The sequence below is a fragment of the Pundamilia nyererei genome, unplaced genomic scaffold (genome assembly GCF_000239375.1).
Source record: "Pundamilia nyererei isolate P.nyererei 1_Seehausen unplaced genomic scaffold, PunNye1.0 scaffold00104, whole genome shotgun sequence".
NCBI classification, from domain to species: domain Eukaryota; kingdom Metazoa; phylum Chordata; class Actinopteri; order Cichliformes; family Cichlidae; genus Pundamilia; species Pundamilia nyererei.
In genome coordinates, this window is record NW_005187505.1 from 1063908 (window position 1) to 1083104 (window position 19197).

Genomic DNA, 19197 nt, shown 5'->3' on the forward strand with positions numbered 1-19197 from the left:
AGTGTGAGACTTTGATATTAGATAAAATGAATATTGATAAAGTTTACCTTTATGTACAGAATCTGAATATCGCAAAATATTTTTAAAAAATTGCAATAATATCGTATCGTGCGTTAAGTATTGTGATAATATCGTATCGTGCGTTAAGTATTGTGATAATATCGTATCGTGGGATGTTTGGTGATTCCCACCTCTAATAAAATCCTTTTATAAGTTTATGGTAATCTCAAAATATGAAGCAATAAAGACCGCAAGTGTGCACTTTTACCCCCCTCAAAAAACAAAAACACTTCAGTGACAAGTGAAAGATGTTTTATACTAGATATATTATCTATATAGTTAGGATAAATGTTCCATCCATTCTTTGCATAAAGGGCAGAGAGAAAAAAGGAGGAAACCTTTAGGGATGTAAAAGACACAAAAACAGGTACTGACTTCAAACAGTACTGTACTTCTTCCTAGACAATAGTAAGTTCCCATTAAAAGAAAAATGTGTGTGTATGCCCTTTTATTGCTGACCTAAAATTTACTGGCTGGTCTTTGCAGGCTGTAGTCAGCACTCTTGGCCAGGATCTTAAAGCTGGGTCACCTTTGGGGTAATAATGGCCTTTCATAATTCATTAACAACAACAACACGGCACACAGTTGGGGGCAGGGGTCAGCTTCCATGATGCACAAGGGAACCACGCCATTTTTAATCTGCCAACACAAGAATGTCTGACAGTCCAACAGTCACAATTCAGTATTCTCAGTGGGCTCCTTTTATCCAGTGTAATGTGGCAGCTGTGCACAGCTACAGGTGCTGCCAGACAGAGTGGATTTACACTAGCACTATCATTGGTGTAGCTCTGAAATATCTATTAATCTCATGTTGGGATACATGGGAAGTTTTCAAAGCTGTCATATGGATATACTGAGACCTGCTCCCTGTGGCAACTATTAGCATCTAGTGTTAATTATTGATGGTACTTAGTTGGAATTATTATAAAATCAAGAACTGTGATGAATTAGGACCACCTGTCTTGTCCTATATGATACTAGCTTTTTGAAAGTCTACCAGTAGCTGGATAATTCATGAGACTTCAGTTTAAATTTACAATTGTGATCTACAATGACTATGAAAACAAGACAATCAATGTAAAATTATTCATATTTCCTCGTCATAGTCCTTGTCATAACAAAACTCATTTTACTTGTGTAATAAATCACTCAAACTTTTTCTTAAGTTGCTGTGCTTTCATCCCTCTCTAAAACAAAACTTACCCAAAGGTCTTTGATTTACAAAGATGAGGCACTACATGATACAGCTGCCTATTTTAAATGCAGAAGAGCTTCTGACTCTCAGAAGGATGTTCTGTGACTGGCAGCAGAAGAAATTAAGGAAAATAAATGCCAATAATGAAGTCTTTTTTTAAAGAGACAAAATGAGCTTTTAAAACCCAAATTTCTCATTGTAATGTGAAAGTGAAATGTGGCTGTGTGATATTAACACTCTTAGGGACATTAAATGCATAATCTAGTGACAGCTCAGATCTTAACTTGAAGTACACCGCTTAGTTTCAGCAAAGAAATCATTCTATAACGTGTCATCTTTCAATGCTTAAATAATAGCTCATTGGATATAAATATGGTCTATGGCAGGAATAAAAAGCTCTGAGTCAAATGTATACTTAAGTCAGAAACATGCAATGTCAAATGCGTGCTGACATGCTAGCAACTTTTATAGCAAATGACTTGCTGTATATAGTTTCTTTTTCCTGTCTGTTATTTCCTTCAGTTTATCTTAGTGCTGATTGCCAGCTGACAACAGTTTTCCACTCTTGGCTGACTAGTTACAAGATTCTGGTGCCTTTGTCACCAGGCAGGACAGAGTTTGCAGCTGCGCTGCCAAAAATGCAGGACTAATACAGCTGATTAACTGAAATCAGTTGGTGGAGCATACCACAACCATGCCTCTCTAACCAAACACTGTTGTTTCCCCATATACAGATTATGGTTTCCTCTTTTAAAATGCCTTCTTCAAAGTCCCATTCAACCTGTGAACCTATTAAAAAGTCTGTCTGGCTGCTGGCAATGAGATTGTAAAGACTGCAAAAAGTGACTTCCCCATTCTGTAGTGTGACCCCTCCCCACTTCCCATTACTTGATGCTACTGTGAAACAACTGTGTAGAGGAGCTTTCATTTACCCTGCCTCATTAAGCCTGGCTGGAAACAGACAGCTGCTCACTCACCCTCAGGCCCCTGATTCTCACTCTCTCTCCGAATTCTTCCCATATACACATAACAGTCTGGAGCAGCCTTTGAATGATGCTTTTTCATGACATGATGCAGTCTTCCACAATGTAAACTCCACTCAATCAGTGGTAGTGTACTTGTGTCATTTTCCAAATTTCAAGCCAAACTATAAAAATTGACAAATTTGTTTGAGGCACATTTACAAAGCTAAGCTGTCCGACTGAAACATCCATGTTCTTTGCATCATTGTTCAAATAAGCTTTTTTTTCCCCCACTTAAATTTAATAATAAACATGTACCGAGATAGAGGACCCAGTCAACTATATACCTGCCTGCTTCTTTAAAACATCATGAGTGTTATAAGGTGGAGGGTAGGGCTGGGCGATATGGCCTAAAGCATGTGCGGTAACGATATATATCGCGATATTCTTTTCTTCTATATAACGTATTTTCCACACTATAAAGCACACTTAAAATCCTTTAATTTTCTCAAAAATCGAGAGTGTGCCTTATGTATTGTGGAGATACAGAAATTCTTTTATTGCTGCCATATAATCTGCATCATTATAATTGCATTAATAACATTCTTTACAGCATTATTTCATCTAATAATATTTCTCACAGTATTGATACTGCATTACAGTTGTTTATTGAAGATGTCCATTTGAGGATCCTTCCATTATGTTAACTTTTATTACAAGTACGGTTAGAAGTATTTTATACACATTGCATATCTGTGCTTATTTTGAGTTGATGTTCAGTTCATTAAGGGTCTTAAGCTTCACTGGCGTGACTGTCCAGGTGATACATGCTGAGGGAAACTAGAACATAGAAGGATAACTGCAATGCATGCTTACAGTACATATAATACATATAATCTAGGAATGTGTCCGGCCTGAGGCCTCAACTCATTTGGTGTCTTACTATATTTTATTCTACTTGGTAACAGACGACCAGAGTCAATAGTTAGCCTCAGAGACCCTGAGGGCTTGAAGTTTATTACCTTGTATGGAAGCTGTTATAGAAAAGAGAAGTTCTATGTCTGCTTATAGCTATTAAAGATGTACGATTAACTGTGACTAATGTCTGGAACCCATTTTAATCTGTCATTGACGCCATGGGGGGGCGTGTACCCCACTGCTTTATAAGTATCCACAACATGTATTTTGGTTAGAAGACATATGTTGATGTTTTCTCCGGGCTGTTAATAAACTCATCGTTTGATTGCACTTTTCTGGGGCCTCCATGGTTTGTGACACTGCTCTACATTGATTGATTTCGTGACAGTATGAATTCTGGTTGTGCTTACTGACCTCGAACCGATTTTGGCGTGCAGAAATCTGTTAAAAAATATTTTAGTACAACTTTGGTAAGCCGCACTGCTTGATGGATTGTCAGAGCATTACGGCTGCCGTAGTGAGGAGCTTTGCGGAGTAATCTGGGTCCAAAGCTTCGTCCCCCTTCAGGTCCCAAAGTCAAACGAACACTAAGAGTTAAAAACGGTCTAAATTCCTTAATCTTTAATAAAATCATCAGCGTAACAATTAAGTTTAACATCCATTTAATTTATTAAATTTAACGGAGTTAGAAGTTAGAAAGGAAGTTAGCTCCCTAGTTTACATGACATACCATGTTCTGACTGAGAGATTTTTGAAACTAAATAAAACGTACAGCTCTGCTACCACTTCCAAAATAAATCAAGACTGAAAACTAAACAGCAGTGGCGTTTGTAGGGTTACTGAAGTTGGACTACCTGGTATATAATGTTGTGCTACGTGATTGCTAGCGACACAGCTATGTTAGCATAACATTAGCACAGTGAAGCTGAAGGATGAACACCAACTTTTTTTCCACTCATTAAAAGTTTATGTGAGGGATTCTGGTGGTCAGGGACAAATGCAATCGTATAGCAGGATGCTATACATGGGGCAAACGTCAGTCAGGAGAACAACTAAGACTATTCATCCACATTATGAGGTTAGTTATTAATATACTGCAACAACATGGGAATAGAACAGCTACGAGAGAATTCAACATTAATGAATCAATGTTACAGAAGTGAAGGAAGCGCAGTTTTTGGCTTTCCCCATATTTCAAAAGTGCCTCATCTCTTTGCTATGACTGTCGCCTGGCATAATTTGCAGGTGATAATGGTTTTAGCCGCTGCGATGCTTTAAACCAAAACAGGCACAGCTTGATGACATCATCAACATGCGCTATTGCGATAGAGCGGTATAGTCAAAATCTCTGGCCAAATTTATATCGTTTCTATCGTATATCGTTTCTATCGCCCACCCCTAGTGGAGGGGTACACAGAAAAAGATATGTGTGTGTTAAAATGAATGTGTAACATTCATCCTCCACAGGGCCATCAATTCAACTGCAGTCGGGCTCATTTGGTCAGTAGTGAAACAGTAGCTACAGCTGTCCTGATGGGTAGAAGATGTGTCATTATGCCAGGAGTGCATACACTTTTGAGTCTAACATTCAGGTAAGACATGCAAGAAGAAACACTGACTTTGTAAAAGAAAGCTCACCACTTACAAATGAGTCTGTCTAACTGTGAAGGAACTGCAGAAATGTGTATTCTATGGCCAGATGACGCTGGATAGATTGGACATTTATTATAGTATTCCTGTTATTATGTTGTAGTGTTACAGCCAATGCCAGCTGTGCCTGACTCCGTTCTGTGCCTCTCCTCACAGCTGTGACTAGATCTGCACATAGCAGCATGTATTTTTTTGGACCCAAGTAGCATTTAAGGTACTTCCAGAGCTAAACACCTTAGGGAGGGTAATGTGGAGGGATGGAGCAGAGACTTAGATGAAGCCAACGGCAGTGCTCCTATGAATGAAAGAAACAAACAACAAAAAAGCAAGTGCACAGCAGCGACAGTCTGCGATGCTCTATGAACATTCCAGCACAGCCTCCATAGAAATGTGTTAAAGGGCTTTTTGTCCAATGAGTTACCTCATCAGCACTCATGGCTCACATGGAACCACTGATACATCAGCATGCACTAGTGGGTGAAAGACACCAGTGCACTCCTTTGTGCAGATGCTTACATACGCATACATGAACGCAATCAGGGCACCAACCTTTTCTAACAGGAGCTTGACACATGAGAGATGACCCTCAAAACAGGCAGTCATCAGTGGAGTAAACCCATGTTTGTCTGGAGCCTGTGGAAGAAGAGGATGAGAGAGGAATGAGTGAGAAGAAGAAGACTTTTGGTCTTTGGAGGGAAAGCAAAGATTGTATATTGTTACACTTTTAAACTCTTGTTTTAAAAAGAAAAAAAAAAAGTCTTGATTTGCAGATACCAATTTTCAGAGGGTGAGATGCACCGTGCTGATGTGCGTCTTCCTGTGCAATGAACATTTAGAGACTTCCTACTCCTGATCATTAGAGTTAAAGCATCCATGTCTCATTGTAAATTACTAACACATGATGCTTTCAAGGTAAAAAGCAATTTAAAAGACTTTTGTTGAATCAGGCCACTACCACACCTTCTGAAACTACAAGCCTCAAGGGGCCATCAAGGTTAAATGTGAGAAGGGGTTTTCTAGCATAGAAAATTTGGGGCTTTCAAAGAGGTTTTAGCCTCACACGAAAGGAAGATTACCTGAACTACTACTGAACTTTTTTTAAGAGGGGCTTAATTTACTAAGCATAACAGGAAATGCATAGACCTCTGTTAAGTAAGGCAACACAGACTCACTGCCCTAACTGCAAGCGGATCAATTGTGGTTATGTGCGTCACTCATGAGAAGCCCACTATGACCCATAAAAAACCCCTGCTGAGGCCTGGCCAACTCACTGGTAAAAAACAGCCAATGAACAGTGGGTAGAAATGTATATGATAAACCCCGTTTTATTAAAGCCAGGTTGCTTTTGTTTGAACAAACAATAATGGTTTGTTTCTAACCAGACATTAGACAGTCAAAGGAAGGAGACACAGGCTCTGTTATTTTTGTGGTCACTGTAGTGCTGAGCAGTAGGCAAATTAATGCAAAAAGAATGAAGCTGAGATAGTTGTAACTCTTACATTGATATCTGCCCCCTTAGAAATGAGGAACTCCACCACATCTGTCTGACCGAAGTCTGCAGCATAATGCAGCGGCTTCCTCCCACCATCGAGGGTCCGGTTCACATGCTCAGCCTAGAGAAGGAAAAAAGTACACATTAACAGGGATGAGATCGCCTAACTTGGCATTGCCACAAGCCAGTATGGTGTCTCTTAGTTTAAAAAAACAAAACAAAAACAAAAAAGAAAACACAAATCAAAGCCCTTCAAAAGAAGGTAACATCTATTAAATCATTTTTTGCTGCTTGGACCCATAATAAAACACAAATCGGTCCCAGCGAGGGCTGTCAGTCCTGACTTTTTCCCCAGAAGTATATGAATAATTACTTGCCTGTATAAGGACGAAGGGAAGTGAAGCAAGAAAAGCATTCATCAGCTCAGAAAAATGGGTATACTATCAAGAATATAGAAGTATAGGAAGCCCTAGAAGATGCATTAATATCTTGTAACACAAGACCGTCATATTATAAACACCTAAGCTGGGGATGAAGGCTCAGGTGTTGGTTCTCCTGGGGCAACTAAGATCAACGTTAATGAGATAGCAATAAAATGGACAGACTAGGCAAACAGCATTGAGAAATACTGTGCATTATTGATATCAAAACTGTATGAGATTACATATGACCTCAAGTTTTTACATTATTATTAATATTATAGTCATCTCCTGACTCTAATTCCTACATTAAATTTGCTACAATATTTACCATGAAAGCATAAAATGAAGACTCAACCTGCTACGGATCTCCAAATATGAATTTTTCGAAGCAGACACATTGAATTAATATGGCAGTAATGTCACATATATATTTAGTTTCATGAAATAACTGTTGTGAAAGGACTCAATATAATCTTGTACATAAAATAAATCCAGTTTTATGTAGACCTAAAACCTTAAGGTTACACTTTGGAAAAAAAACAAAACACCACATTTCTTTTTACTCTGCCATTTCTTGGGGTCAGATGAACATGGTCAGTTGCACACAAATTCTGTTTTATTATCACTAGATATTTCTGAAACAGAATCCACACCGCAGCACTGCCTTATCAAAAACATCCTTGTAGGTCAAATTCAACATACTGAACACAATGTTTGACCTTACCTCTCATCTTGCTAAGTCCTGTAGCTGATTGATATCAAACCTCAAACTTCTCTAAAAATGTTTAAATGTTACTTTCAGTGGTTGATAAAATTAAACGAGCTCCATTTATACTATAGAAAAAGGTTAGTTATTTTTATCTACATGTTTCGTCAATGACACAATTACAGCTGAACACAAGAAACCTCACTTCTCAGAAGTCACCAACTGTAATCATGAGCTCGTGTCAATCATTTGTAGTGGTGGTTTATATCAACAGTTCTTATAGTGCGGTCTTCGCCTCCTGCAGTTAACACACGCACACAAAACTTCACACAGTCCCTCCCTACACTGGCAGCTCAAGTAGTTGATCTGCACAACACTGAACAACAATTTGTCAGGAATTTGAAGAGGTCACTAAAGCTGCCCTTTCAGGAACACTGAAGGTTATTCGGTATGGCTACTAATAAAATAATATCAATGGTAATGTGGGAACTAGGCAGCAAAAATTATCAGTCCTGCCTGTCTGTAACATTAATACATATTGTCTGTGAAGGTTCTAAGTCATCCAAGTCATCGTAGTCAAAGGAGCTTGCAAAGAAAAGCGTCTGGACTTCTTTAAGTTGCTTGAAGACGTTTCACCTCTCATCTGAGAAGCTTCTTCAGTTCTAAGGTCAAATGGCAGACAAATCTGGGACTCTCCACCATTTGACCTTAGAACTGAAGAAGCTTCTCGGATGAGAGGTGAAACGTCTTCAAGCAACTTAAAGAAGTCCAGACGCTTTTCTTTGCAAGCTCCTTTGATTAATACATATTATTAACAGGACAGTTATTTGTGTCTAAAAACTTGTGCTTTTCTTGACGTCACAGACTCAAGGTGAAAAAAAAGAAAAAAGAAATCTATCAGTGACTACATAGAAACAGTGGCAAGCACTTTATGGTGCCAAGTTGAACAAGTATAGCGTTACCTCAGACAACCTAAAAAATAAATTAATTTTTTGTTCTTTTGCTGTATGTAAGAGAATCTTAAAATATGTCACATACTTGGAGACGGTATGTATAGTTTTGACCCTGTGTGGAAAATTGTATGCTGTAAAATTACTCCACCCTGGAAAAAGAACAGTTGAAATAAATAGTTAAAAGTACCAAATTACCATGACGATCACAATGAGTGTATGTAAACAGTCATTTGTACAAACACGTGATTAATAGTTGATGACACAAATAGAACAAGACACTAAGAAAAAAGAAAACACTTCTGTCTTCTCAAAAGTCACCAACATCCTGAGCATTATCAGTCTTTAAGAGTTTGATCAAAAACTATATGTAGTTTCACGTATTGTAAAACTTACATTGGAAACTAGCATTTTACAATTTAAACACATTAGTGAGCTCTACTTTATGAGGAAGCAAATATAGATTCAGTTAGTCATTTGTGGGAAACAACTGAGTGTAAATCATGTGGCAGTAAAACTATCCAGCTACTACCCAACTACAAAATCCGAATGCAGGCGTGTTTCCTAAGGTAGCTGTTTTACAGAAACATCTCTGCGTGATAAGCATAGGCAGAAACCTTCTCATCAGGCTGCTCCAAAAAGAGCATGCTGGCATTAACGAACGCTGCAGTTGCTATTAGCCAAGCCTCCATCTCCTAGACTACAGCTGAGACCACCGCCCACTAAAGCTGACTAGACACTGGCCCTGTCTGCTCGATTAGCCGCTAGCATATAGCTAGACATTTGCCTCAGCTCTCTTAACAACACGCTTATAGAAGACTGTAATATGCGTTTTCTAGTAACGTACATACTGTGCTTAAAACACCCAGTTACAGTAACATTGTTACTGGTGTCAAGAGCCGTTACCCGTGTTACGTACCAACAGATACCATAGTTGGTTAGCTAACCAACAAGTTGCTCTCAGCGGAAAGTGATAATGGATTAACTTTAAACACGTCTCGTTACCCGTAAGACGAATTAAAGCCAGTTTAAAGGTGCACACATTACCGTTAATGTTACAGACCCAGAATGTCCCAACAGCTTTTCAATTCTGGATTACCTAACTTAACATTGCCCAACTCCAGCTAACGCTAGCTCGCTAGCAGCTCTACGAACTAGCGTTGATTACCTTGGCTATGCTGATTGTAGTCAAAAAAAAAAGCACAACAGTGGGCAAGTCAAATAACAGCTAAATTACCGTTTGCAGTGTGGCTTTGACCTCATCCAGGTCCCCGGTCTTCAGTGTCCAAATCAGATCTTTATCGCACATCTTTTTGTTGTCGGTTCGGTGTTGCACCTTCCTTGTTGTACTGCCGGGGGTTTGACAACTTATCTGCTAGTGTGTTAAAAGTTAGCTAGCTGAGGCTAGAAAACTACTACTCTCGTCGAGGCTAATACAGTTTCAGCAAAAATAAAAATACTCAGAATAATAATTTTTGTTCGATATGGCGACTCAATGACGAGTGACGGGGAAAAATGGTTCACGAAAAGTTCTAAACGGCAAAGTAGCAAACAGGTATCCGCCTTTCTGCAATCCAGAAATATTTCCGATGCCGTTACCCGGAAGAGAATATTTATGGAGAAGTTTATGCTGTTCTGTGACGATAAGGAGTTACTTAATGCAACGCATATGACTCGTCAGGATTTTTGAATATCCTAATTTGTAACAATTATTTACAGTTCCTGAATAAACATCTACAGAAAAGTATAATTAAATAAGCTTCTATGTTACCATGTAAAGTAAAACGGAAATTCGTTCCTTATCTGGTTCTGCATTTATGTTTTTTCGCACTTTGTCTTCACATCTGAGTATACACCGTTTCACTGTTTTTCAGAAATTTTTAACTGAAACATTTTAATAATAGAAATAATAAACAGACAAAAAACATTCAACTCCACTACAGTTAACGATGTAAGAAAACAAACCCATATGCCTAGTTACAAAATCTAAATGCAAACTATATTACATTCTTTTTACATTGTCATGTTAAGCCATAGCGCCACAGTAACCAAGGGAAGTCAAAATTATAGTTTCCCATGTCTTTAAATAGCTATGACCAAACATCATATTCGTTTTTCTCCAAATTGCTGTGAACTGACATGGCCTTCAACATAAGTTTAATTTTTATTCAGAGCACAGCCTGGGTTTGAGCTACATTATTTCCACTTTAAAGCAGTCCTTTTTTTATCTTCACATGTAAGTGGTTTATTATTAGAACACAAAAAACACCTGAAGATATGTAAAAAAGAAAGACGTCACATATACTTAATAGCCACTTTATTAGGTATACTTGTTCACCTGCTTGCTAGCACAAATATTTAATCTGCCAATTATATGGCAGAAGCTCAGCGCATTTAGACATACAGACTTGTTCAAGATGACCTGCTGAAGTTCAAATCAAGCATTAGAATAGGGAAGAAAGGTGGTTGGAGTGACTTTGATCATGGCATGATTTTTAATGCCAGACAGACTGTTGTGAGTATTTCAGAAATTGCTAAGCATGTGTAGGACTTACAGAGAATATATCCAGTGGATGGCAGTTATCTGGGCAAAAATGGCTTGTTGATGCCAGTGATCACAAGAAAATGGCCCTACTGATATAAAAGCAACCGTAACTCACATCTGTTACTTGTTAAAACCAAAGTATACAGAAGAGCAGACAACTACACTGGCCGTCAGCTAACAGGAACAGGAAACTGAGGCTGCAGTTGACAGGGGTTCAGCAGAACTGAACAATAAAAGATTGTAAAATCGTTGTCAGGTCAGCTTGGCATAAATAATAGGAACGCACTGGCCCATCCTGGCTTAAATAAATAATTAAAGTATATAATTCACTGTAATTAAATGGCCTCACAGTCACCACATATATCTCCAATAGAGCACCGTTGGGATATGATGGAATGGGATGTGCAGCAGCCAAATCTGCAGCAACCGTGTGATGCTATCATGCCAATATGGATCAAAATCCCTGAGGAATGTTTCCTATTACGTGAGCATGGCTGTGCATGATTACTTTTTAAGGCAGTGGTGAAAACAAACGCAGCATGTGTTGCATATTTATCCGTATTCTGACCTATGCCATTTAAGGATAGCTCCATCAGCTCCTGATGAATAGGGTCAGCTGCAGAAAGCAACACTCCAAAGGGGTAGAAAGATCAATCATTACATAACCTTAATCTATAAAGGCTCAAGGTCAGAGCAATAAGTTCAAAGCCTACAACTGCCTCTTTGCCTATTAAGCCACTAGAGACACCTACATCTGCTTTCATTCTTCCAGTGAAACCAACTAAGTGTATAATCTCCAATGCACCATCTTTGTGAAATATAGGTGAGGACAAAAGTCTCGTTACACATTCATTTGATGAAATCACTTTCCTGGAACTAGTCTAGATGAAGAAGATAACAGTAAAAGATACAATTCTAAGAAAATCCTATAGTGAATTAAAACACCGCTGGTTAAATTTAAGTGCTCTGCCTTCCTCTTTCCTTTATCACTGTACCTCGCATAGTATCCATCATCTCTCCAATATGTACATCTATATATTACAGACCTTGTAGCTGAAACACAATTATTAAAACCGTTTTGAGTGACAATAAGAATGAGATTTTTCCAGTCTATGCAACCGATTTTAGACCCTAATAATTGATAAGGACAGAGATGAGTATTGCCCAGATTTCCCCATGCTAATGTGACACACAGAACTTGACTAAAATTAATCCCAGAATGGGCTACAAATTCATGTGAAGTCTAAATTAATTATAGTCAGTTGCAAGTATTCACGGTTATAATGATGACATCTGCATACTAATGGTGCTGAAGAATGTACTGCTTAAGCATTTCATCACATATCCTCAATTCATATGACCCACAGCTGGATAGAAAATTAATAAAATCCTCCAGGTTTTCGATTAATCATTATTTGTAATAAAGATCTAAATTACACTTTTACCATACTTAAAGAGAACACAAAAACATACTTTAGCTGTGTCAAAAGGGAGGCCCAAATTTGTGAGAGTGCTGCACATTTCTTTAATGTACAAGCACCAGAGTGGAATTTTCCACCCGACAGAAATGTTAAAGTAATTCTATCCATAGGCATGACAGTATGGCACCTCCATTTTTCAGTCTATTAGCAGCCCAGGCTGCAGAAATACGTTATGCAACTGTGTCCATTAAACTGTCCAGACATTCTCCCTCCTCTCTAGCTTTTCAAAACATTCATGGGGATAATACTCAGTCAACGGTGCACATATACCTCCCCATAACTACAAGAACACTCAGCCATTACAGTCAGTTTGAATAATAATTAATTCACATAACCTCTGCAGTAAGTCAATTAGACATTCCTTCATGGATCAAATGCTGCCATTTTATGAAGACTATTTTCCTCACCGAGAGATTATAATTGATGCTTTAAAGTTGAAATTGTACATTTTGGGTCTCTAATTGTGCACGAACACTTTGTTGAACGCTATCTAGCAAAGAATAGAAAAGAACTTCCACAAGTACATTTTTAATTTAAATAATAACACTTTAGCCTATCAAGCTTGGAAAAAAATGTGTTCTACTTAACTTCAGACTGACACTCTAGATTAGCATCTCAAATTTAAATCCCCTCACCATGTGAATGTAAATCAGCTACCTCAATCCCATTTTCCATTTATGTTTCTCCTAAGATAAAACCATAAAAAAGGTTTAACCACACTGCCAGACAGTATGTTGCATAAAACCAGTTTCCAGCTGTTCACTGGTACACATTAAATGCCTTAAATTTAAATGTAAGATGCAGGAAAAACATTACTGCTCATGCTTATTTTAAAATATGGGAAAAAATGTAAACGAATACACGTTCTATGATTGTTACCTTTATTTCAAATAGTTTAGGAATATTGTTTCCAAATTCAAAAACAGGCAATGCTTAACCTATCTCTGGATAGTCTCTGTCTACTCCAGTCTGTCTTTGTCTGCTTTAAGTGCACTGGCCCTAAAGATGAGTCTTTCACATCAGGTTATAAATATAGAGTTTCAATTTAAAAAAGGGTGTGTGTGTGTGTGTGTGTGTGGGCGGGGGGTAAATTTGTAAAATGGTGGACTATTTTTATCTGTGGATTAATACAAATCTGGTGGAGTCTTAATTACACCAGATGGGCCAGAGTATGTGGCATTGACTCAACTGAAGCTCATATACTGATGAAGGAATATTTCACTCACTTGTCTGTTCTAGATATTCAGCCTCATCTAAGTCCCCTGAAGTTTAATTTCAATACAAAATGATAAATATCTTAATAGAAGTTTAGTGTAGACCTTATTAATGTAGGTCTCAAATGAATGCGTGTCATTCCCTGCATAAATGCTTAACGAAGCCTGGACTGTGATATTATAAAGTGCAGTCCCCATAAAAGTCAAAACCTGATTTAAATTTAGTACCTACTTATAACTAGTCTTTTTGTTACCCCCCCCTCCCAATTTTCTCGGGTACTGTTTCACCTTCTCTGTGTCTTTACCTATGTAACTATCTCTCTCTGTCTAACTCTGCTTAAATCTTTCCAGCAATGGGTGTGACTTCCCCAGATCCACTGGCACACCTTCTATAATCATATGCAGTATGTAACCGTGGGCATGTCATTCCACTCCTTGTTGCATTGTTAAGTTAAACAGTGATGTAGTTTAACTTGCAAACTTGCCTTGCCCGTCCTCTTTCAGCACAGAGTCCTTTCTAGTGCGTCTGCCTTCCAAACATACTGGCTTGACCCACTCTTGCCCTGTAGAGAAATTCTCACCCAAGCCTATGCCAATAGAAATAAAATACCCCTTACCTGAACCCATGCCTATGGGAGAACAGAGGAAATCAATGAGAACTTAACCTGTGAAATCAGAATCTATTTACCTGAATCTGAAAGAATTTTCTCACCAGTCCTTGGACTCAGTGGTACGAGACTTGATCTTGTGAAGAAAAGAGACTGGTACTTCGTCCCTGATTTCCAGCAAAAACTAACAAGTTATCTTTCTGAAACAGTCCGTTAAATCGACTTTTTCCAGTGTATCCAACAACTGAGCAGCTGTGTTGCACAAACCTCGATACTTCACTAGTACTGTACTAGTACTGTACCATTGAGTCTGAACTTTTAACCTTGAATTTCATTTTGGTATAAAGAGGATAAGTCATTTTCAAAGGGCTGTGAGCAGACACGTGATGGCAAAAGCCACAATTTAGGCTGTTTGCGCCAAATGTTCTCCCAGGATGTTACAGTAGAATATGCATTGAAAGTTTCACTTTAGAAGACAAATTCACGGTGCACAAACCCATGAATGTCAAAAACAACCATGATCCTGCTCGCATTCCTGGTCGGATGACCTTCGGGTTCGGACACCGTTAGCTCTTCCACTAATAATTGCTCTCTCTGGGTCATAGCCTGAGACCCAACTCTCATCACGACTGATTTCTCTTGACATGACAGTCAGGTCAATTTGACACAGAAGTTGATGGCTGCTCTTTTCACAAGTTTGAAGTCCATATTGAAATCACAAAAACAAACATGATAATGTTCAGAAGGGTGAGAGGTGCTTCAAGGCAGCAATCTAGAAGTAGCAGCCATAGTGGAAGGGGTACATTTATTTTACTTATCCCCTTCATGTCATGATGGACTGGAGCCTAGGCTATACACTGGACAGGTCACCAATCTGTTGCTAGTTTAGAACCACCAGTTAACCTAACCACATGCGTGTCTCTGGACAGTGGGAGGAAGGTGCATTACCCAGGGAGAACCCACACAGACACACGGAGAAGAATGCTAACCCCACACAGAAAGACACACCTGGTTAGTCAATGGCTGGTAGATTGTTGCTTTGTAGAGATAGTGGTAGCTATCACACCAAACTGCCATCTAGAACTTTGTCATCATACCTCATATACCAAGGTCTGAGAACCTTCAAAACTGACTATTTTTGGAGTTTCATTCCCCACAGTGATATCCAATAAAGGCAGCACCTTCCTCTACAGGACAGAAAATTGGGGACGAACAGTCTCACTGAATATTTTTGGAACACTGGTTCCTACATACATAAGTAACATTTTATTCATAAAGCAACTTTGAAGATAAATATCACAAAATGTTTCAATAAAATTGCTGCAAAATGAAAAACAATACATAGACACACACACACACAATACAAACTAACAGCTGGAGAGTTTGAGAATCCAGCTTCGAGACCATCCTTATCACGCTGATCACTGTAGTGAAGGGTAATCCATACTTGCTAAATTGCTTTAATCCATCTATCTTAGTTGTACATGGCCTTGTCTTTGCCATAGCCAAATCTAATGTGATTAGTGAGGCCTGCTGTCACTGTCACAGGCACCCAAGGTATCTACTAAAGTCTCAGCACAATCCTGGGGACACACTGAAAATCACCCAAATGTCAGGTGTGTTTTCAAAGACAGCATTTGCTAAAGCAACCTGCTTGTCCAACATTGTCAGGACTTGGGAGGGCATATAGTCTTCCACAATCACATTTCAAAATTAAAAGAATAACTTCTATTTATTAAGGAAGATAAGGGCACTATATGTACAAGCAGCTGAAGACCAGAAAACAAAGCAACAAGCTGCAAGAGCTTCTCCGCAGAACTCCTGAATCCAGACGATTTATGACAATGTGCAAAACCCATAGACTGTATGTAAAAAAAGGATTTAGTCACTCTGATGTCACATACTAATTTATGACCCCGAGTTTTAAAGACTAAGCTTAACTTTTCAGCTAGCACCATTTTGGGTGGTTTGAAGCCAAAAGTGACAGTATCAGATGGAGAGTTATCTAGCTAGGGCTAGCAAGCTTAGTTAGCAACATACATCCATAGATGCAGTTACCTCATTGTTAATCACTTTCAAGTGGTTTATAGATGACTGTAAAAGTTAGCGTGCTTCACTCATAACTTTAAGTCTTTGCTTTTACGTTGGTTATTTTCACATGGAGGTCTGTGGGGATAGACTTTCTTTAGGAGACAGGCTGAAGTGACCACTCTTTTGGCCATATTAGCCTAATATTTCAGCCCTAGAAAATTTTGCTTGGTGACACTGACCACAATACATTATTCAGTCTGGCATTCATATAGATAAACTTACATTGCAGCCATAAAACATGACAAAAGTACTAAGATGTACACTTAGCTCAGAGAGCTTGGAGATAGTGGCAAATAAAAAAGTTCTCTGGCAGCCCCAGAAACCCCAGAACTGAAGACTTTTTTTCTACAGAGTGAAAGTGAACACAGTTACACTGAGTAGCTCTTTTTAAAGGACTTTTCTGATTTATCACGAAGACGTTATGTCAATCTTTATATACACAGATACTGTTTGTAAGTGGAATCAATTAATTGTTAGCTTTTTCTCTTTTAATAGCATTGAAAATATAGAAAATTTCCAAACGTATTCTTGAATACTGTCTGTAATGATTAGCCATGAATTTAAATTAAATGAATACACTACACTCTACACTGTCATTTCTCCCACTTGAAATATTCTTTTCTTTTTAATTTTGTTCTTCCTTTTAAGCAAAAAGAGATAACTACTTGGAGAAATATGCAGAATTTGAAAAGAAACACAGTCATACAAGTTTATGTACCTTTAGAATGCAGCAGTACTATCAGTACTATCAGTAGCCTCATATTTATCAGAATAGATGGAGGGTTTTGTGTTGTGTTTTGTGTTGGTGTGTATGTTTATCTATCAATGAAAAATTACATCCACATATACATATCTACTTTAAGCTTGCAGTTATTTGCCTTTTGGACACTGGGGGGCAGTGCAACAAGGTGTGAGTTGAGAGACCTCTTAGAAACCATGAAATAACTTTTTCACTCTGTGCAAAAGTCTTGAGCTGCCCATCATTTCTTTATATTTTACTTCCAAGAAGCCAGAGTTTCCTTGTGACTTTCTCTGGTAATGTTCGTAAGATATAGCAACGTCTTCACTGTAATGTCTGACAGAGGACCTGTGAGATGCATGTGACCCTTCAGTTCATCCATCTATGGTTTGCTCGTCGGTTCATTACAAATCGTCTCATTGAAATATTGGCTGTCAAGAAGCCTTTCTTAAGGTAGGGCAACAGGGAAAAGGGTGGAGGCATGCCAAATTACATAAGAACTGTAAAAAAATCAGTGGTAACAGGTCTTAAGAAGTGATGAATCCAAATTTTACGTTTTGATTTAAATTGCCGTATGTGCAGATGAAATCAGAAGAGAGGTACAGTGAATATCCACAGCCATCTATCCACATAGTGGAAGCTCTGCCATGTTTGAAGTCTGGGTTTCAGCCAGTGATTTGGGGGATCTTGTAAAAACGAATGGACCTATGAATGTTGAAAGGTACCCATCATGTCTTAAAGACCATACAACACCATACAGTAGTATATTATGCTAACAGAGCACTTCACTCTCAGATTGCAGGCTTACTTGTGGTTCATAGAAGAAGTGGGTTGCACGAAAGAGAATCTGAAAATGGAGAATGACGGAGAGCACAGATTTAAACCAAAGTGGAGGCTGATTGGCTCAAGAAAGGCAAGCAAGAAGATGATTGGACTAGAGAAATGATGTCAGTGTTGAGATTGACAACGTGGGAAAGCGATAGTCAGCTGAACTCAGGAAAGCAGGCAGATGAGTGATGACAGATCTTCCTTCTTGAACTTAGGCATCAGCTTCATATCATCATCCTCATTCACTTGTAAAAGATGGCTGACTCCTTCTTGTTTTTCTGGAGGATTCTTCTTGTTCAAAGGGAGTTTTTCCTTCCCACTATCACAAAGTGCTTGTTCCTGGTGGGCCACTTGATTGCTAGGGTTTTCTCCAGAATACTGAAGGGTCTTTACCTTAAAGGATAAAGTGCATTGAGGTGGTTTTTGTTGTGATTTGGCACTATAGAAATAAACCTGAATTGAATAAGCTTGTAAGATCTGAGAAATTCCCTTGCAAGTTGAATGCTCCTCACAAATGTAGTAGTAATATAATAATAATGATGGCTTTAGGTATACATAACTAAAAACTAAAAAATGTTTCTCAATGTTTAAATATATTATAAAATATAATATTCATCTGAAAACTCAGTGTGATAGGTCAGTTAGGACAACAGTTTTGTATTTGTGTGTTAGTTTGATTGAACAAGCTTGGGATGGTATCAAATTTCACACATGGATTTCAATCACCAGCTAATGATAACGTTTAAAGTTCGTTGGTGCTGCAAATGTATTTAGGTTCATTTGATCTTTTTTGTTTTTGTTGAAAAAGTCAACCTGCTGCTGTTAGAAACAATGTTAATAAGAGTGCTAAAAGGCAGCCAAAGCAGTTAAATTGTGAGCCAGAAAAAATTCTCCTTGGTTAATCTACAGATTACTCATCGCGCCAAACAGACACTAAAACAACTGATAGCTGAAATAAATAGCACTGGAAGCTGCTGCAGTACGGTCATCTGTGTAACCTTGGGTACTGATTGCTTACCAAGCAAACCCACATGGCAATCTCACTGGACCAAGTTTGTCCCTCAACCATGACTTTGAACACAATCAAATTACAAAAACTGTTCAGGAAAGGCTTGAGAAAGAAAGACCAAAGTCATCCTGCTTTCCAAGCTAACCATATCCTAATCATATCAAGCCATATCAAGCCAAATGGGCTTTTGGGCTACACCTAAACGATCTGTTGCTGACTTCCTGATGTAGAAATCCCCCCACAGGTCTTTCCCCTGCCTACACAGATTAGAGATGTTGAGGCAGCGCTAGTGGACCTGTACATGATTAGGCAGAAACTTCATATTTC

At 38.4% G+C, this 19197-nt stretch overlaps 1 protein-coding gene across 1 annotated transcript; it reads right to left on the reverse strand.

Annotated features, from left to right (window-relative positions):
* Positions 1 to 5055: 5055 nt before the first annotated feature.
* On the reverse strand, positions 5056 to 9979 carry mtpn (myotrophin). The gene is made up of 4 exons (XM_005740870.1): positions 9593 to 9979; positions 6285 to 6398; positions 5306 to 5418; positions 5056 to 5080 (listed from the first exon to the last, which is right to left on the reverse strand). The coding sequence occupies exons 1-4, from the start codon at positions 9662 to 9664 to the stop codon at positions 5056 to 5058; spliced, it is 324 nt and encodes a 107-aa protein (XP_005740927.1). The 5' UTR covers positions 9665 to 9979.
* Positions 9980 to 19197: the final 9218 nt, after the last annotated feature.

Coding starts and splice junctions, on each gene's coding strand:
- mtpn (XM_005740870.1), bottom strand. CDS start 9,664: ATGTGCGATAAAGATCTGATTTGGACACTGAAGACCGGGGACCTGGAT. Junction 5,419..6,284: donor CTAAGGGGGCAGATATCAAT/GTAAGAGTTACA, acceptor CTTCTTCCACAG/GCTCCAGACAAACATGGGTT. Junction 5,081..5,305: donor CTGATTGCGTTCATGTATGC/GTATGTAAGCAT, acceptor TTTCATTCATAG/GAGCACTGCCGTTGGCTTCA.